Raw genomic sequence first — 19,522 nt, 5'->3', positions numbered from 1 at the left:
ACAACAAAATGCATGCAACTGGAAACCATTATGTTTCATAAAATAAGCAGTCCCCAAAAGAAAATTATATTTTCCCTGCTCTGTGGTACTGCACAGTTAAAAAAAGTAACCTATATGTGCAAAATTGACATTCTGAGATTTGATTATTTACATCCTTTTCTATACTCTTGAGGGTCAGTTGCACTTTTTCTCTTGTTGAATTGCTTGGTATGTGTTGAATTCTTTAACTAATAGAGGATTAACCCTGTGATTGAGAAGTGCATTGAAAGTATGACACTATAAATTTTTTAGAAACATGTAGTTAGTACCATGGCATGGTGGGCAAAGCCTCAATGGTACAGTGGGGCTAAGCCCCATAAGTACACAGGCTCAAGTCCCAGTGGCTCTACTTCCAGTTAAGCTCCTTGACAGTTGCTGGGGAAAGCAGTAGAAGGGTCCCAAGAACTTTATGCGGGAGACCTGGAGGAAGCTCCCAGCTCCTGGTTTCGGACTGGCCCAGCCTAGTCATTGGAACCATTTGGGTAGTGAACCAGCAGATGGAGTGTCTTTCTTTATTTGTGTCTTCTTTTTCTCTGTGGCTCTGCCTTTCAAATAAATAAATCTTTAAAACTTTAAAAAAGTACAAATAACAAGGAGAGGGGAGGGTGAGCAGAGAACATAGGCAGGAAAAAAGACACGATAGAAAGTATCAACTGTGTTTCTTAAGGTGTATTTTGATATATATAAAATTCCTACATTTTTATGTAAATAAAATAAGAAAAAGACTAACAATAATTTATATTTAGTTTTGTAAGAAATGCATAGAAGTGGGCTCGGCAGCGTGGCCTAGTGGCTAATGTCCTCGCCTTGATCCCATATGGCCGCTGGTTCTAATCCCGGCAGCTCCACTTCCTCTCTATCTCTCCTCCTCTCAGTATATCTGACTTTGTAATAAAAATAAAATAAATCTAAAAAAAAAAAAGAAATGCATAGAATTTAAACTATAAACTTTTGATTTATCTGAGTACCAACACTTACCTAGAACTCTGAGAAAGAGTTTAATAAGGTCAATAAAAATGTGCTACTTCAAAAGTTTTGTGGAAAATGAAATTAGAAACTTCAGTTAGGCACAAATTTGAAATCTATGAAAAGTTTTTTCATAGCATCAGTTTTCCATACATTTTTAGACATCTCTTACACAAGGATTTCAATGTTTTTGGCACCAAAATAAACTTTCTTTTTGGTATCACTTCCCCTAAGATATCAAGTGTTGCATTATGTAACATGCACATGTTAATAAAAATTATACCCATAACCAGCCTGTGAATAATTGTTTGATCAAATTGCTATGAATACTTCCGGTTATTCTTTAAGTGGTTTAAATGTTTCCCAAGAAAAGAAAATCAGCCCTGTATTGGCTAAGATTAGGTAAACAGGTCATATACTGAGAATGGAAATGTAGATGTTTAGAAAGATAGGAGTTTTCTCAATTACTAAATAACTGGTGGTCTCTTTCTCTTTCACAAAACAAGAGTGACTAAACAAACTTTGAAATCATGATTAAAGACACATGCCTGTGGAAAAACAGCTTTATAATATACTCGTTTGTGTTCTGAAAGCAAAGGTAAGCAGCAAACTTTTAAATTATCAGTTTAATCTTAACTTCAGAACCATTCAGTGTTGAAAATTGTAGGTACTAATTAAGAAATTACTGAGTAATGGAGCATTGATAACAGTATTGAATGCAAAGAAAAAACTCAGATAACTTTTTATAGTTAAAGAGAAAGTTATTTGCTTATAAAAAGATATATTTATTTGAAAAGCAGAGTTATAGATAAATAAGGCCAAACCTGCTAATCATATGGGATGTCAGCATCTTGCATAATAGCTTAACCTGATGTATCACAACGCTGGTCCCAGAAGAAAGTATTTTAAAGCTAAGATATTTACAACAGTACGTAAAAGTATAATTTGAAAGTATAAATAAAGTTAAGACAAAACGTCAATCTCCAAAAATGGAAAAAGTGGTACACTATACATTTTTCTAATATTAAAAAAATTCCTGTGCAGATGTTATGATATAGTAGGTTAAGTCAGTATACAATATGCCTGCATGCTTTATTGAAGTACAGTTTTAGTCCTGGCTACTTTGCTTGTTCTAACTTCTGGTGAAGACTTTCTAAGAGACATAAGGTGATGGCTTGGGTATGTGGGACCCAGCCACCCAAATGGGAAACCAGTGTAGAATTACTACTGTTCTGCATTCTGGCCAAGATCTAAGTGGCTGTTAGAGCCATTTTGGTAGTGAACCAACACATTTAAAACCAGGAACGCTTGGGTTTTTCCACACTTTCTGTATGTTTCTTTGGCTAGTTCTGCCTTTCAAGTAGATGGTCACTGGGGGGGGGGGGGGGGAACCTTGGCAAAGTTGCATTTTTAAGTTACAACAAAAAATATTTTTCATGTGGAATATATGACAATTATGAAACTAATATACCGTAATTTTCACTTAAAATGTAAATGTTAACAGATTCTTATATAAGAAGAAAAAGAATTCTAGGTTCCACATGCTATTTTGTAAGATGTGAATTCCTATTATTCTTCAGTGTTTTCTGGAACTGGGTCAGCTGTGAGAGAATCATCTTCATATTTCTTCTTCAGATTAATTAAATATGATCGCAAACTGTCTGAATTCAATTGAGAGTTTCTGGCCGTTTGAATAAGCCTAGTTGCTAGATGGTACACAGCTCTCTGTCTTTCCATCTCTGGGGTACTCCTTTGGTTTTGCTGTCATCAAGAAAAAAATACATGTGAAAATTAAGATATCACTACAATGATTTTTATTTGAACCATATCTTGGCAATTATCTATCTCGCTCCATGGAAATATTGAACTCAATAGTAAACTAATTTAAAAAACAGTTTCAACCAACTAACAAAGAATACATTTTAAAAAAGAAATATTTGTTAAACTGAAATTTCAGAGTATTTACTGTTTCATGACAGAGATTCTTGAAAGTCACTTTTCAATATAACAAATTCTGTTAGTTAAGTTAAATTTCTCTACAATACCAAAAAAGAATACAAAATTCACTACAGATAGGTCCTACAAACATTGTCTCAAAAAGAGTATGGGTCCAGCCATCACGTGCCTGGGCTCCGGGTGGCCACCCAGCCGGGGAGCTCTGGGGATTTGGTTCTTTGAATTGCTGCTTAGGTAAGCTCCAGGTTGAACCCAATGTGCTTTTGGGATGTGAATCAACCCTAAAGATTCCCAATTGCAGTAAGTCTTTCTCTGAAGAACTTGTAATTACTTAACAATGCTGAGTACCGAACACCAGTTCATGCAAAAGCTAAGGCTCGGGGCTTGTCTGGCAGGATATCCTATTACCTGACATGATGATGGATCAGCAGAGGGGTCAGATTAGGCAGAGCCAAGACATCAACTAGCACTCAACTAGAACATGACATCAACTAGAACATGACATCAACTAGCACTCAACTAGAACCATATCCAGGGGTAGATTCTGTGGGGGATGTGTGGGCCATCTCTGTGGAAATTATAACCCCACTGGTTAGCTTAAGAGTTTGGGTCTTAAAAGCAGTCCATTTGATGGTTTACTAATTTCCTTGTTGTTGAGAAGTCCGAGTTGATTATGTATTTAATATGACAACCATTTGTGTGCTGTGAATTGCATTAAGAGTTATGTAGGGCAGAGATGATGCTTACTAAATGTACAAAATGGATTGATTAGATTAGCCAGTTAAATCTTTTCACCAGTAAGGCACTCAACAGCCCATGAGATATTTATTAAAAATGTCAAGTAAATCCTCTTATTTTTGTATCATAGTGTCAAATAGCAGTAAAATAAACATGTTAAGATCCTTAATCTACTGCTATGATTCACTGTAAAATTTACCTTTGTTAAAATTTGCTTCTGTTCAAATTTGTTGAGATCGCACGTAAAAGTATCCTAATATTACTTTGGCTGGTATTTTCTAATTACTGTATAATATTTTGGGGGGAATGCAAATTTTATTTGAATGTCAACTACAGTTAAGCATGTGCTGTTTGTTTTTCGTGCTCAGGTTTGATCGAATGTTTTTATTATAGTTTAATAAATGTTTGCTTTATTTTATAAAAAAAAAAAAAGTTTGGGTGGTGATGGACTAAGCTAGGTGTGACCAAGGAGCTTTCCATCAATCACAGGTAAAGGAACCCACAACAGTCTGGACTGGTCAAGGCAGCAGCACCCAAATGTGCATCCTGAATAGCGTGTGGGGTGGGCCAGGCTGCAACATTTACCAGCTCATACAAGGCCAAATAGAAGGTGAGAATGCACTGGGCACTGGCCTAAAACCCAATGGCATGTATGAGAACTGGGTCTGGGAGTGGATCAAGTGGAGGAACTTGGGAAACTACCCTGGTGAGTCATAGCTCCTGCTGGTGAACATGTGGTCCAGACCTGGGGGTAGGACAAGCTGGGCAAAGTAGCTCCAACAGCCGGCTAATGTGCCAATTGGTAATGGAATGGGATGTACTAGACAGGACTTAGCACCTTAGCCTACAAGTGAAACTAGAAGCCAGGATGGAGCACAGGTCATGCCGAGCTAGGCTGTTGCACCTACTGGTCTACGTGAGTCAAGGACGCTAAGCCACAGTGTCTAAGGCAGAGGCCAGGACAGGTGAGGGGCTGAATCCCAAACTGAGTCAGAGCAACCACTGACATGTATGTGATCTATGGCTGGAAACAGGCCCGGTTGGGGAGCTAGGGCGACACCCTAACTGGGTTGAGGTTCCCACCAAGGAACACATGGGCTGGCAGAGGGGCTACATTCTGATCAGGAAACAATTGTAGTATCCCTTGGCACAAGTGTGGACTGGGACTGGATGCACCGAGCCAGGCCAGACCCCAACACCATCTGGTGCCCTGAGGACCAGGGTAGATGTGGGATGGACTAGGCTAGGTCTCAACCCCTACTGAACCATGTGTGAGCCATGTGTGTGGGGACGAGCCATGGCTGGGCTGAAACATCCAACAGCAATAACCAGCTTAGGTTGAAGGCCAGTCAGGAAAAGCCAGTGTTCCTACTAGGACAGGAGGTAAACTGAGTAGGGCTGGCTCATGGACCCCCTGGCATGCACTAAATCTGGCATTGGGAGGGGTTCTGATGGAGGAGCCTGGGCAACTCCTCTGGCAGGATACAGACCCTGCAGGTAAGCGCAAGAAGCATAATGGGAAACAGCCCAGGATAGGCCATGGAGTGTTTGCCACTGACATACATTTGGCATGGCTCGGGGGCAGACCAGGCTGAATCAGTACACGTCACCCACTGGCAAATCCAAGCACCAGAACAGAGTTTTGGGTCGAGCCAGAAGTGGTCGCGACAAAAGCAGTACACAATATGGAATGCCAAGGCGAGGTTGCCTATGCCAGATGTGACCACAGTACCCAACCAGGACACATGAGAACCAGAAAGGAAGGGGGCAGAGCCAGCAGGGGAATAAGGGCGGGCTCCCTTTCTGGACAGCTACTCCCACAGGAGAGCTTGAGCTGGAATGGGAGCAGACCAGACTAAGCAGGGCTACAACACCTATGTGCCTCATGTGGACTAGATCAGGGAAAAGCCAGGTTGGGTGGATTATTCCTACTGTTGCAAACAAAATTAAAGTGGGTGAGGGTTGTTTGGGCTTAGCCGCAGCATCAGCTGGCAGAAGTTGGCACTGGGGGATAATTCTGTCAAGTCAAACCACAGAACCACCTGGAGAGTGCATAATCCGGGAGTGAGAGACCTGGGAGGAAAATAGTGGGCTCCTCACTCTTGGGTTACCACTACCACAGGAGGGCTTGAAAACTAGGACAGGAGCTGGGGTGGATAGACAGAAGGGCACCCAACAACATCCGTGTAGGCTGGATAGTGGAGCTGGTTAGATGCAACTAAGCTTTAATACCCATTGACATGTACGAGAGCCAAATGGGATGTGAGACAGACTGGACTAGTCTGCTACACATACTGGCAAGCCAGGGTAGGGGTGGGCCTGGTGGGGGTGGGGGTTATTGTGGGTCGCTCTGACTGGGCTGCAATACTGGCAGTGAAATACTGGGCAAATGGAGACTCTATGATGGACTATATCGATCAGTGAATTCTTCAATGACCTCATCATGCTTGGAGTGGAGAGATTGGTAGCAACTCATAACTGGTGAACGATTGAGCAAGTATCTCAGAGCATGCCCCACATCCGGGACATGAGGTAGGTGGGAAGCTGGGTGGGGCTTCTCCCTCAATATCCCCTGGAAATAATAGTCTTACCCACTTTCCTATAGCTCTTGAACCTTTTTACCCTAATTAACTATTGTTAATAAGATTGTCAAAAATATAATTAAAAAAAGGAAAAAAAAAGAGTATGCAAAAATAGCACTGTTCATTATTATGCAGTAATCATAATTTTTAATATTACCCAAGAGTACAACTCTGTTATCTCTAACTTCACAACAGATAAATTTGTAGACAGAACGTATCATCCTAATAGTGTCTCTACCTGAAGAGAGTACACATACAGAAACTTCTGGAGCCTGGGCCCGACACAATAGCATAGTGGTTAAAGTTCTCGCCTTGAACGCGCTGGGATCCCATTTGGGCACCGGTTCTAATCCTGGCAGCCTCGCTTCCCATCCAGCTCCCTGCCTGTGGCCTGGGAAAGCAGTCGAGGACGGCCCAAAGACTTGGAATCCTGCACCCACATGGGAGACCTGCAGGAAACTCCTGGCTCCTGGCTTCTGATTGGCTCAGCTCCAGCTGTTGTGGCCACCTGAGGAGTGAGCCATCGGACAGAAGATATCTTCCTCTCTGTCTCTCCTCCTCTCTGTATATCTGCCTTTCCAATAAAAATAAATAAATCTTTAAAAGAAAATGAAACTTCTGGAGCTTAAGGGATATATTGTCTGAAGGGTAAATTATATTTTTAAATAAGCAACATGAGTAACTATTGGGAGCCATGCTTTAATGCTTAAGAAAAATACTTAATGACACCTACGATACAATATTTGAAATGGGAATGTGGAAAGCTTTTGCAGTCAGTCCTTGTATAGAACTTCAGGATTTACAATATAGCCAGAAAAGTCTTAATTCACATTTATAAATGACCCAAATGAATAAATCAACATTTTCTATTTTAGCTGTCTATGGAAACTTCTAGCATATGTCCTAGAAAATGCAATCTTTTCTATTCTTTTTCACATCAAGAAATTCCATATTTTGTACTTTATTTTAGAAAACATGAACAAGATTTAATCTAGTAGATGAAAGAACCATCAGTTTACTCACCTATATGATATACTCATCAATCACAAATTAGTTGATAATTTAAATAACAAGTTACTGAAGACCTACAAGCCATGTACCAGACTCCAAATCTTTACGTCTACATATGTGTTCCATGACAATAGTACTCAAGGAGCTTACAGTCGATAGTAAAAAGGCTTGTTTACAAGCAACAGATTATAATAATGAAAGTCCAAAAAGAGAGATACAACATGATTTGAGGGTTTTTCTAGATGGTGGAATAGGGTGAGGACAGGTTTAAACAAATGGAGAAGGATCAAACAAGAACAGAGAGTACATGATCCCGGGAAATAGGAGAGAACAAGCCAACACAGAGGAACACCTAGAGGTCCAGGGACATGGGGAAGCTGCAGAAAAAGCACAGCAATGTTGCAGTGATCAGATACCTCAGTGATGATCAGCAACCGGAGCTTCACCACTAGCCAGGTGGGAAAGTGGGTTCAACAGGAACTCAGCAGGTAATCCCAGACACAGAACTGCCTGTACTGCTATATTTGTAATCCAAAAATAAGCCTAAGCAGAGTTGCAGAGCCCAAGCCATTGGATGCAGAAACAGGGTGAATTTCACAATCCCAAATTCCTACCAGCGCCATGGGTGCCATTTTGTGTGCTGAGGCAAAGGCTGTCTGTGGCTGTGGACGGTGGCGGGGGAGGCGGTGGTGGTGGAGGGACAACAGTGAGCTGTGCGGGGAAACTTCTGGCTTCACACACTTCACTAGTCCCATTGGGAAAACAAGACTGATTTGGCATCGGATAAATTGCATCCAAAATAGGTCCAGGATGCTTGCATAACTAATTGCTGTTATATCCTGGCAATGGAAACAATTAAAAAGAAAAAAGTTTTGTATAATGGGTAACACTGATAACCCAGTGACCTAGGACAATTGCTGTCAAAATACTGCAAAACATATGCAAATATTTGGAAACTGAGCAGTATGCGCAATGAATTATAAAAGAAATTAAAGGGAAAATTTAAAAGATGCTTGAAATGAATGAAGGCACCAACACGGCATACCAAAACTTTTGGGACATGATCAAGGCAGTGTTAAGAGGAAAGATCATTTCACTCAACACCTACATCAAGAAACTAGAAAAGCACCCAGTAAACAGGCTGACCATACTTTGAAGGACACAGAAAAACAATAGCAAAACAATTCTGATTAGCATTAAAAGAGATACAACCAAAACAAGGGAAGAAATAAACAAAATAGAGACCAAAATATTCAAGATTAGCAAATCAAAGATCTTCATCTTTGAGAAGATCAGCAAAGTAGATTCCCCATTAACCCAAAAAAGTGGGGAGAAGATACAAATCAATAGAATCAGAGACAAAAAATGAAATATAACAAGATACATCTCAAACATACATGCAATAATTAGGAACAGAGAATCAAGATGGTAGAATAGGGTAAGGATACATTTAAATGGCTGGAGAAACATTACCGAGTGTGAAGCACAGAGGTCCCATTCCAAGAAACAGGAGAAGGCAAAACAACAGCAGAGGAATACCTGGAGAAGACAGACACAGGTAAACAGCAGACACAACAGTGTGGTGTTGTGGTGACTGATACCCCAGCAACATTCAGCGAGTGTCAGTCTGAATTGCAATGGCAGCTGGAACTCCATCAGCAACAAGGTGGGAAGAGACATTCACCAGGAGCTCAGGAGGTAAACCCAGACAAAGAACTGCTCATCCTGGTAGTCTGTTTGATTTGACCAGGAGCAGAGACAAAGCAGCAGGTCCCAGACCAGCAGTGCAGGAACAGAGTGATTTCACAGCCCAGTTGGCCTCCTAGAGCCGAATTAGGCACCATTTTAAAGAGGCAAAAGCTAGGGAAAGAACTCAGCTGGGAGTGAACTCACTTCTGGCTCAGTGAACTGCAACAATATGGCATCTTACAGGTTCCACCCAAGACAGGTCCAGGTAGCCCTCAGACCTGACAGCCAACATATCAAGAACTCCAGCAGTGGCACATCAGGCAACATTTCTTACAGTGTAGCAAAGGTTTTAAAAATGCAGGGACAACAGTGAGCTGCACATGCACTGAACTGAGCAAACTCACTGAGATCAGTGCATTGCACTGGTCCCACAGTGAAACTAATACCAACTTGGGCATTGTAAGCATCAAAATAGGACCATGTGGCCCTCAGACCTAACAGCCATCAGGTTTGATAAAGATCAGCACCACCAAAAACCTAGCTATATAGGACTCCTGATGTCTCCCCAATCCCGGGGCCTGCTCCAACCGGAAATGGGAGAAAGGTCATACAGACAATGCTGCAGCCTCAGCATGGTATCACAGGAGGTGCAGACTGATGGGCCAGGAGCTGGGGCTACAGAGACCATGCTGGAAATCTAACATAAGAACCCAGACCTGGAACTCACTGGAGGGAGTGCCACAACTGACTACAAAGAGCCATGTATCAACTGCAATAAGTAAAATCGAACTGATGACCTCTGGGTGACACAGATTAAAAACCTACCCCAAGGAGAAGAATCTGATAATCAGAAGTACAATGACCAAGAGCAAAAAGAGACAAAGGCACAATAAATATTACTGAAGAATCCCCTGCAAAGGAGCAAGCACCTTTGACAACCTCAGAGTTAACTTAGGAAGACATCAAGAAAATGGGAGATAGAGAATTCAAAACACTTGTTATAAAACTTCTTATCAACAATGAAAAGCACGCAAAGCAGGAATTCAAAAATTTAAGGAATGTGTCACACTGGAAATGAATCAAATGAAAGCTGATATATCAGAGATGAAGAATACAGTAGAGCAAATTAAAAGTACAGTGGAGAGTCTCCAATTAGAATGATGGAAAAAGAAAAAAAGAATCTCATAATTGGAAGATATTTCCTGCCACCAGAGTAAAACAAACAAAAGTTAGAAGCAGAGCTGGGTCAAACTAAAAAAAGTACTGAATAACTGAAAGACACTATTAAAAGGCCAAATAGGGGCCCGGCAGCATGGCTTAGCAGCTAAAAGTCCTCGCCTTGAACACCCCAGGACCCCATATGGGCACCGATTCTAATCCTGGAAGCTCCACTTCCCATCCAGCTCCCTGCTTGTGGCCTGGGAAAGCAGTAGAGGACGGCCCAAAGATTTGGGAACCTGCACCCGCATGGGAGACGGTTCCTGGCTCCTGGCTCCAGATTGGCACAGCACCTGCCGTTGCGCTCACTTGGGGAGTGAGTCATCTGACGGAAGACTTCCTCTCTGTCTCTCCTCCTCTCTGTATATCTGACTTTGTAATAAAAATAAATCTTTTTTTTTAAAAAGGCCAAATATAAGAGGGGTATCCAAGAAGGTGAAATAATAAAGGAAATTTTTCCTAATCTGGAAAAAGAAATATTCAAGGAAAATTTCCCTAATCTGGAGAAAGAATATGGAAACAAGATCCAGGAAGGGCACAATCCAGGAAGGGCACAGAACTCCCAACAGGCTTGACCAAAAGCAATCTTCACCATGACACATGATAATCAAGCTCTCTTTAGTCGAATATAAGGAAAAGATCCTTAGATGTACACATGAAAAAAACTAATTGACATATAATGGAATGTCAATTAAGCTCACAGGAGATTTCTCACATGAACATGAACACTACGAACCAGAAGAGAATGTAGCAACATATTTCAGATTCTAAAAGCAAAAAATCGTTGGCCCAGGATAACATATCCAGCAAAGCTTTCCATTGTCTTTGAAAATGAAATAAAATTCTTCCACAGTAAAGAAAAGTGAAAAGAATATGCCTCTCCCAAACCTGCCCTAGAAATGATACTTAAAGATGTACTCTTGACAGAGAAAAGGAATAGTGCCCACCAAAACCAAGGGTAAATGAGAAGAACATCCCAGTAAAATAACAACAGAAGACTAAATCAATTAGCAACTCACTGCTAAAATGACAGGACCAAATGGCTTAAACTCATCAAATATCATAGATTAGTAGACTGAAACTATTTGTTTCTTACAGGAGACATATATCACCAACCAGTGGATTTTGTTCATGGATTTTGATTTTTTTTTATCTCATCAAAACACTTTCTTGTGATTAAATTCTTCAATGATTCATAGATTGTTCAGTACCATCATTTTCTTCAAAAAGCTTCTTTATTTTCTTATTCATTTCTTCAGCAACACATTAGTCATTCAGTAGCATATTATTTAACTTCATGGCATTTTTAATTTCTTTTTTCTTCTTATTGCTGCTTTTGTTTTGTGGCTTTTCATTTAAGGGGATGTATAGTAACTGTGTAATGGAGACTATCATATCTAGTAGCATGTTATTTAATTTCATGGCATTGCAAATTTCTCTTTTTCTTAGTGTTGTTGATTCTGTATTGTGGCTTTTCATTTAAGGAGATGTATAGTAACAGTGTAATGGAGACTAACATATCAAGATATGAGGCTACAATGCAGTACGCATCTCCATTTCCAGACAAAGATGAACTACCAATGAAACTGTTAACTATATCTTGACAATAGGATGCTGGACTCTCTGCCATTGTCCATGCCCGCAATGATGGACATATGACTGTTTATGAAGAGATATACGATAGTAATGATATAGGGGATCATAGTGGCAGGGCAAGGGTCTTGGAGAGCAGGTAAGGGAAATCCCAGTGTCTATGGAACTGTATCATGACAATAACAATAAAAAAGAAGTTTAAAAATAAATAGAAGAGACATTAAAAATGGAGAAATTTATACCATTAGAATCAACATTATCAAAATCTCTGATTTATTGAATGTAATAAAAAGGATCAGTGCAATCTTAACCAAAAACCCCAACAACATTCTTCTCAGAAATAGAAAAGATAGGAAAAATCATCTGGAAAACAAAAGAGACCATGAATAGCCAAAGCTATCCTGAAGAACAAGAACAGAGCAGGAGGAATCACAGTTCCAGATTTCAAGACATACTGTTGGGCAGTGGTCATCAAAACCATCTGGTAATGGTACAGAAACAAAAGAAAATCAATGGGATAGAATAGAAAACCCAGAGTTGAGCCCACACATGTACAGTCAAATAATTTTGGACAATAAAACTGGAAATAGTACAGGGAAAAGGATTGATCTCTTCAACAAATGCTATTGAGACAATTGGATAATCACTTGCAAAAGTAAAGAGAAAGACACCCTACCCTCGCACCTGACACTTTATGCAAAAATGAACTCTAAATGCATCAAGGACCTTACTCTGCACCCAGAAACCATCGAACTGTTAGAGGAAAACAAAGGAAGCACTCTCCAAGATCTACAGTTTAGTAAACACTTCTTAGAACATTCATCAAAAGCACAGGAAGTCAAAGCCAAATTAAACAAATGGGACTACATCAAACTAAGAAGCTTCTGTACAGCAAAGGAAATGACCAACAAAATGAAGAGGCAACCAACAGAATGGGAGAAAATTTTTGCATACTACACAACTGACAGAAGACTAATATCCAGGATTTAAAAAGAGCTTCAGTAACTTAACAACAGCATCACAAACAACTTTGATTTAAAAACTGGTATAGGCAATGAGCAGGCATTTTTCAAAAGAACAAATTCAAATGGCTATCGGACATATGAAAAAAATTCTCAAGCTCCTTAGTGGAAATACAAAAAAAACTACATTGAGATTCCACCTAACTCCAGCAATATTGGCCTACATTTGGAACTCTACTAACAATACCTGCTGGCATAGATGTGGAAAGAAATGTACCCTACTTCACCATTTGTGGGAATGTAGGCTAGCACAGCCACTATGGAAGTCAGTATAGAGTGCTCAGACAACTGAAAATTAATCTACCATGTGACCCAGCTATCCTACCTCTGGGGATATATCCAAAGGAAATGAAATTTGCATATGCAAAGGTGCTCTATAACCCAATATTTACAGCAGCACCATCTACAATAACGCAAGACATAGAAACAACCTAGATGCCTGCTGAAAGAGTAATGGATAAAGGAATCAGCGTATATCTACTTCCGTACTCCATTTTATTAACTGGTAAAAGTTAAAATAGCTCAAGCTAAAAAATGTTTGGAGAAACAAGAAAATGTCTCGCTTAGAATTAGGTTTATTTTAGGTATTATAATTATTGATATTAATAATGTGTATCTTAGTCAAAAGTCATATTAAAATATACACCAAGGTTATTTTCTTTAATGTAAAATGTTTTTAAATATTATTGCTAAACAGTTTCTTACCAAAATCTGTCTTGCAATTTGATTTGTTATTTCTCTGGCATCTGTGATAATTGATGATGGAAGTGATGACGCTTCTGCAGCTTTTAAGCCTAATGTTACAAAAAATGGGTTTCAATATTATCATACTACTATTTTTGTTATTTAGTGCTATGTTGTTTAGTGCTATATTTTTATCCACAGATTTGAAACTTTTTTTATAGGCATGTCTGAAACACCCAAAAACTCTCAAAATTAAGTTGACCAAAGTTCTGGAAGGCAGCTTACCGATTAATACATTTATTTACTTGTCTAAAATTTAAGTCAAAATACATTATCAGTTAGCTTTCAATATACCTCTGAGAAAGTAGAAAGGAAAAGAGGTAATAAAAGTGAAATTGTAATTACAAATACAATTGGCTACTATCAGAAGAAAGAATGGTTTAGAGGGAGGAGGATATCTAGTTAGAAAAATAGCTACAGTTGAATGCTTGCCAATTAGCAGATCTATGAGAGTAAAATTCCTCAGAAAATGTAATCGTGCATGATTACTCTTTATGCAGTTTAAAAATACCAACTAATACTCCTATATTCAGAGATCAGTTTTATTGTATTAATGACGTATAGACCTCCTAGTGTGTGACAACAGATGAAACATCAACATTTATTGAGAAGTTCAATTGCTTAGGAAACCTTTGCTAGGAAGTTCACTTATAATTCAGTGTATCTATACAATCTCACTGATTTGGAAAATTATCCTCAATATACAGATAATGAAGCTTAAATGTACAAAGATTAAACATCTTACGCCAGGCAGTAAGCTATCCATTGAGTTTTCATTTCAAATAGCAAAACAAGAATGCCTTCCATCCCTTCACAAGGGTCACATCTACAGCGAAAATATATTTTGAATTTTGTATGCACAGTTCAATCAAAAATGTCCTGAATCCAAGAGATGTTTAACACTGCTTAATCAAGGTAAAAAACATTATGTGGTTTGGTAACATATTTCCTTTTAAGATTTAAGACAATCAACTCCCTACAATCTAAAGAAAACAGAAAAGGGACTCTTTTACTGAATATAATTTTCAATTCGTTATATAACTTACTAACAGAAACTACATTTTTCTAAGGGCAAAAACCAATTATACTAGGGCATTCATATTTCTACATATTGACTCATGTAAGTTAAAAAATGAGAGTTTGACATGGGAAGTATAATCTTGGAGTATATAAACACTTAAAGGAATGAGAGGATAAATTGTTTAAATTGACAGCCAAGTAAAGGGGAAAAGATAGTTTTAGGGAAATATGAAGCGTTTTAATTTATAGCTATAATTTCTATATGTGATACCATAATTTTTTTCTTCTGTGAGACCCTTAGAAATCCTGTAGGTATACAAAATTGCTTCTTTATTTCTTGAGACATTTTTTACATGTTGTACTTCAAAATGCATGTTTTCCACATTAGGATACAGGACATCCAGGTGGCACAGCTCCAGGAAATGAGTAGCAAACAATGTGAATGCCTGGGATATATAACAATGAATATTAGAGCTTTTTTAAATCAAGAAGAAAATTCCATTTTAATGTAAAAAGTTTTAATTTCACAAATAACATGACAGTAAAATAAGAATGAAACCTAACTTGAAGAACATATAATCAATCCATTTTAAACTGTTTTGAAAGTTTAAAAAACATGTTTATTATGTTTGCATATAGACACCTAAGTTACATTATGGGAAATAAAACAAATCCAAAAAAGAAAATGCTAAGAAATACATTTGAAAACGTATTTTGAAAGATTAAGTTTACCAGGAATAAAGGTATTACATGAGAATCATTTTTTAAGGCACTAACTCACTTAAATACTTACATGCTTTTATAAATAGTATACCTTCACACACATCCGTCAAACGTTAAAAAAAAAGAAATTTAAGTGCCTTCTTTCCTTTTAAGTGATTTTTGGAAAGTGAAATCAATGGACCATTTTAGATTTGTATCATGTCTGAGTTACGTACTTACACAGTGAAAAAGATTGCAAATGCTGCTTAAGATACGGTTTCAATTTTGAGTAATTATTTTGGGAGCTTGTTAAAGATACAAATTCTGGATACTTATTCCCTCCAAATTCTGTCAATATTTACAATGTGGGGTCGTAGGAAATTGTGCTTTTCATAAGTGCTTTATGTGATCTTTTCAAAAATAGGTGGCTCAAATGCCTTATGACCAGCACAAACTTTCCAGTCCTGAAGTTGCTAACACAAATAAAGAGCTGATGATTGGTTACGTTTTAAGACATGATAAATAAAAAATTAAATAGGTGACCAGTGGAACTTAAATAGTAAAACAGTAAAAAAAAAAAAAATTAAAATACTGGCAAAATGGCTATCAACCATGCCTAGGGAAGAATGATCTTTTATGTATCACAAGGGAAAAAGCAAATTTTCAACAGCCTACTCAAAAAATAAAAGGACATATAAAGCAAATCAAATCAATCTAAGTCTCCCATGAGGGTAAGCCATCATCACTGCCTCCCAAGTCTTACATTAGCAGAGAGCTGGAACTAGCACTGAAGACAGGCATCAAGCCAAGACACTCCTATTTGGGATATAGATATTTTAACTGATGTCTTTACCACTGGGGTGCAAAAGCAGTATAACCCTCAAGTAGAACAGAGAAGGTATACACCAACTGGATGCGAAATACTTCTGCTGGGCCTTGCTGACACAGTTGAAGAAGCAAGTGCTTTTCTGTATCAATAGTGGCATATCAGGTAAATCAAGGAATGTTTTGTTTATTCAGTGAAACCAGATATCATAACTGCAACTGAAATTGCAACCTGGTTAAGTTTATGATAATCTGTTCTCAGGCTCCAAACTCCATCTACCTTTAGGCCAAATAATCTAAGAGAATTGGAATATTACAGAAATTACCATCTTTATATTGTCCAAGTCCTTGATGGTTGCACTAGTCTTTGAATCTAAGAATACAGTGTTTCTTTTGGTATACCATTTTTCAAGGTAAAACCTGTTCTACTGACTTCCATTAAGCCTTTCATAACATAATAACCTCATTCCACAGATCAGGAAAAAATGCAGCCTCTAGGAATGTCTATTCTTACGTTTTCTGGAAATGAGGAATGACTGCAAGTTGGGTTTGGGATTTACTGGGTCCATTATACAATAGACCAGAGCTAAATTTCACTTATCATCTGACTTTCATATTTCCAACTCTGACTAGAAGACCCCAATAACATTTCCAGTGTCCTGGAAATTAGTGTTAAGAGCCTGTGTTCAACAACCCTTAAAATGTCTTATTATTTTCTTCTCCCCATATATGTCTGAATTGCTCAAAAACAGAGGTTCCTTTAGGGGAGGTTAGGAGAAAAATTAGCAGTAGAGTAGGCCTTATGTATCATTGATTCTGTGTCTATCAAGCACTGTGGTGCGGGGGACAGAAGGAGAATGGATCTGAGCCCTTAACAGTAAATCCTGCCATATCCAACAATATGTTTCATCATTATCCCACACTTGACACTCATTCTCATATAGGCTTGCCAGATTTTGGTTGTTATGAATTAGAAAATTCAAGTATCCCATGGATTATTCTGTACCTCATTTAGAGGCCTGCTTGGGTCCAGGTTTAATTACAAATCTAGAGACATAGAAGATTGGAGGGGCTGGGTCAAGAAAAAAATGAATTGTCTTTGTATAGTAAGTGCCTCAAGGGAGTACAGGATTCTTCAGTAGAGCACACAGAAGTCTCTTTGATTAGCAACACTTACCAGAATTTATGTCCCTAGTTTCAGTAAGTTATCCCAGCACACTCCTATTCCAACTTTTAGTATCCCATTCATTTCCAATTAGTATCCTTATTTCAAGAATAGATACCCTATAATTCACCTTGTGTTGTAATTCAGTCACAGAATGGGATTCTGGATTTGACTTTCTGTAATCTCAGCAAGAACTATAGGAAGTAAATGTTTCCTTTAGGGTACACATAGAATATGGCAAATCATTTATGTGTCTATGAACTGGGAATTCTAATCCCTAAGATAATCTTGTTTTGTCTAATAATGCTAATAAAAATGATTCCATCATATTGTACTAATTCTTAATTCCAAAATCTTGAAAATGTCATACAGAGTCACTTACATCTTTGTTTATTTTTTAAACGTTTATTGTTTATTTGAAAGAGTTACAGAGAGAGAAGAGGGACAGAGAGAGACCTCCATCCACTGGTTCACTTTCCAAATGGCTACAAGATTCAGCAATGGACCAGGCCAAAGCCAGGAGCTTGGATCTTCTGGTTCTCCTACATGGGCACAGCAGTCCAAGCATTTGAGTCACCACTCAGCCCTCCCAGGTGCCACAGTAGGAAGCTGGATCAGAAGTGGAATAGTCTGAAACTGGAACCTATAGGGGATTCCAGCATCTCAGCTGGCATCTTTACCCACTATGTCACAAAGCCAGTCTGCTTCTTTTAATTGGTTAGGAGTACTCAACAGTGATGTTTTATATATCTCAACTGGCATTGGCATACCAGAACCAATTCTGTGTATATATATATCACATACAGAATATATATACTCATATATATTCATATACATATCACATACAGAATATATATATTCATATATATTCGTATATATATCACATACAGAATATATATATACTCATATATATTCATATATATATCCATATATATATGAAGAGAATCATTATAAGGAACTCATGCAATTATGGAGACCGACAAGTACCAATATCTACAATGGAATAACTAGAGACAGAATAGACAGCATAATTACATGTGGAAACTATAATGGAAAGATCTTCCTAATTGCCATTTAGTTTAATCAAACTAAAGCCAACTTATTTTTACATTATTTCTGTATCTTAATTTCTTCCTTCCTTGTCTATATTGTAATTATCACATCCATTTTAAAGACATATTTGTGTGTGTGATGATGCATTTTAAAAGGCAGAGTTACACAGAGGAAAGGAGAGAGAATAGTCTTTCATTCAACAGCTCATTCCCCAAATGACTGCAATGGCCATGCTGGGCCAGGCAGAAGTCAGGAGCTTCTGCTGCATCTCCCACATGGCTGCAGTAGACCTAGCACTTGGACTGCTCTCTACTGCCTTCTCAAGTACCTCAGCAAGGAGCTGGATTGGAAGTGTAGCAGCCAGGACAGTCACCTATATGGGATGATGGTGCACAGCAAGCTGCTTAACACGCCATGCCTCAATGCCAGCATGAATGCTAATTTTTTGGAAATATTTATTATTTGCTTAAAAGGCAGAGAGAGAAAAAGACAGAGAGACAAAGTAAGAGAAAATCCCATCTGATGTTTCACTGCCCAAGTGTCCTCAACAATCATAGCGGGGCCAACCAAAGCCAGGTGCCAGGAAGTCTATCTGTGTTTCCCATGAGTGGCAGTAACTCAATATTTGAACCAGAAGTATTAGCATAAAGCTGAGTCGGAAACAGAGGCAGAGATGAGATTTCATCCAGGCACTCTGATATGGGGTGAATGTATCCCAAGCACTGGATTTATCCCCGTACCAAGATATACCTCCTTTCCAGACCAATTATTCCCACTTCCATCAGAAATGAATCGAAAAGTAAATGGCACAGTATACATTTTATGTAAAAAGCTACTGTGGGTCCCTGTAAAATGCAGTCATAGGTATATAAAGGAAAACATTATAAAAGGACTAAAAATTAACACATTAAGATAGGGAAGTATACCTTTAAGTTCAGTAGATATTCACACACAGCATAACATATACTGATTCCTTCTTCTGTATTAGTACTTCTGCCAAGTTCATCAATTAGTATGAGTGATTTATCATTAGCATTATGTAGGATATACGCTATCTGAAAAACACAGTTTTGATATTGTAACCAAACAGCTGCCACAGTCATAGAAAAATAATGAGAACAAATTCAATTTCTTCCTTAGTTAATTTAAAATGTATTTTTAGATGAGCAGAAAATAATGCCCTGCTTTCCTTTTGCAGT

At 38.3% G+C, this 19,522-nt stretch overlaps 1 protein-coding gene across 1 annotated transcript in view; it reads right to left on the bottom strand.

Annotated features, from left to right (window-relative positions):
- Nucleotides 1-2,400: 2,400 nt before the first annotated feature.
- The window catches only part of MSH4 (mutS homolog 4), a 102,022-nt gene continuing 84,900 nt past the window's right edge, over nt 2,401-19,522 (bottom strand). The window contains exons 17-20 of the mRNA XM_058658193.1: nt 19,250-19,378; nt 14,850-15,024; nt 13,520-13,608; nt 2,401-2,766 (exon numbers count right to left, since the gene is read on the bottom strand). Of these exons, the coding sequence (XP_058514176.1) occupies nt 2,575-2,766; nt 13,520-13,608; nt 14,850-15,024; nt 19,250-19,378 (585 nt within the window). The 3' untranslated portion in view covers nt 2,401-2,574. The remainder of the gene's footprint in view (nt 2,767-13,519; nt 13,609-14,849; nt 15,025-19,249; nt 19,379-19,522) is intronic.

This window comes from Ochotona princeps, chromosome 2 (assembly GCF_030435755.1).
Source record: "Ochotona princeps isolate mOchPri1 chromosome 2, mOchPri1.hap1, whole genome shotgun sequence".
NCBI lineage: Eukaryota > Metazoa > Chordata > Mammalia > Lagomorpha > Ochotonidae > Ochotona > Ochotona princeps.
Note: the sequence above shows the minus strand (reverse complement) of the source record. Positions and strands in the feature narration are given on the sequence as shown.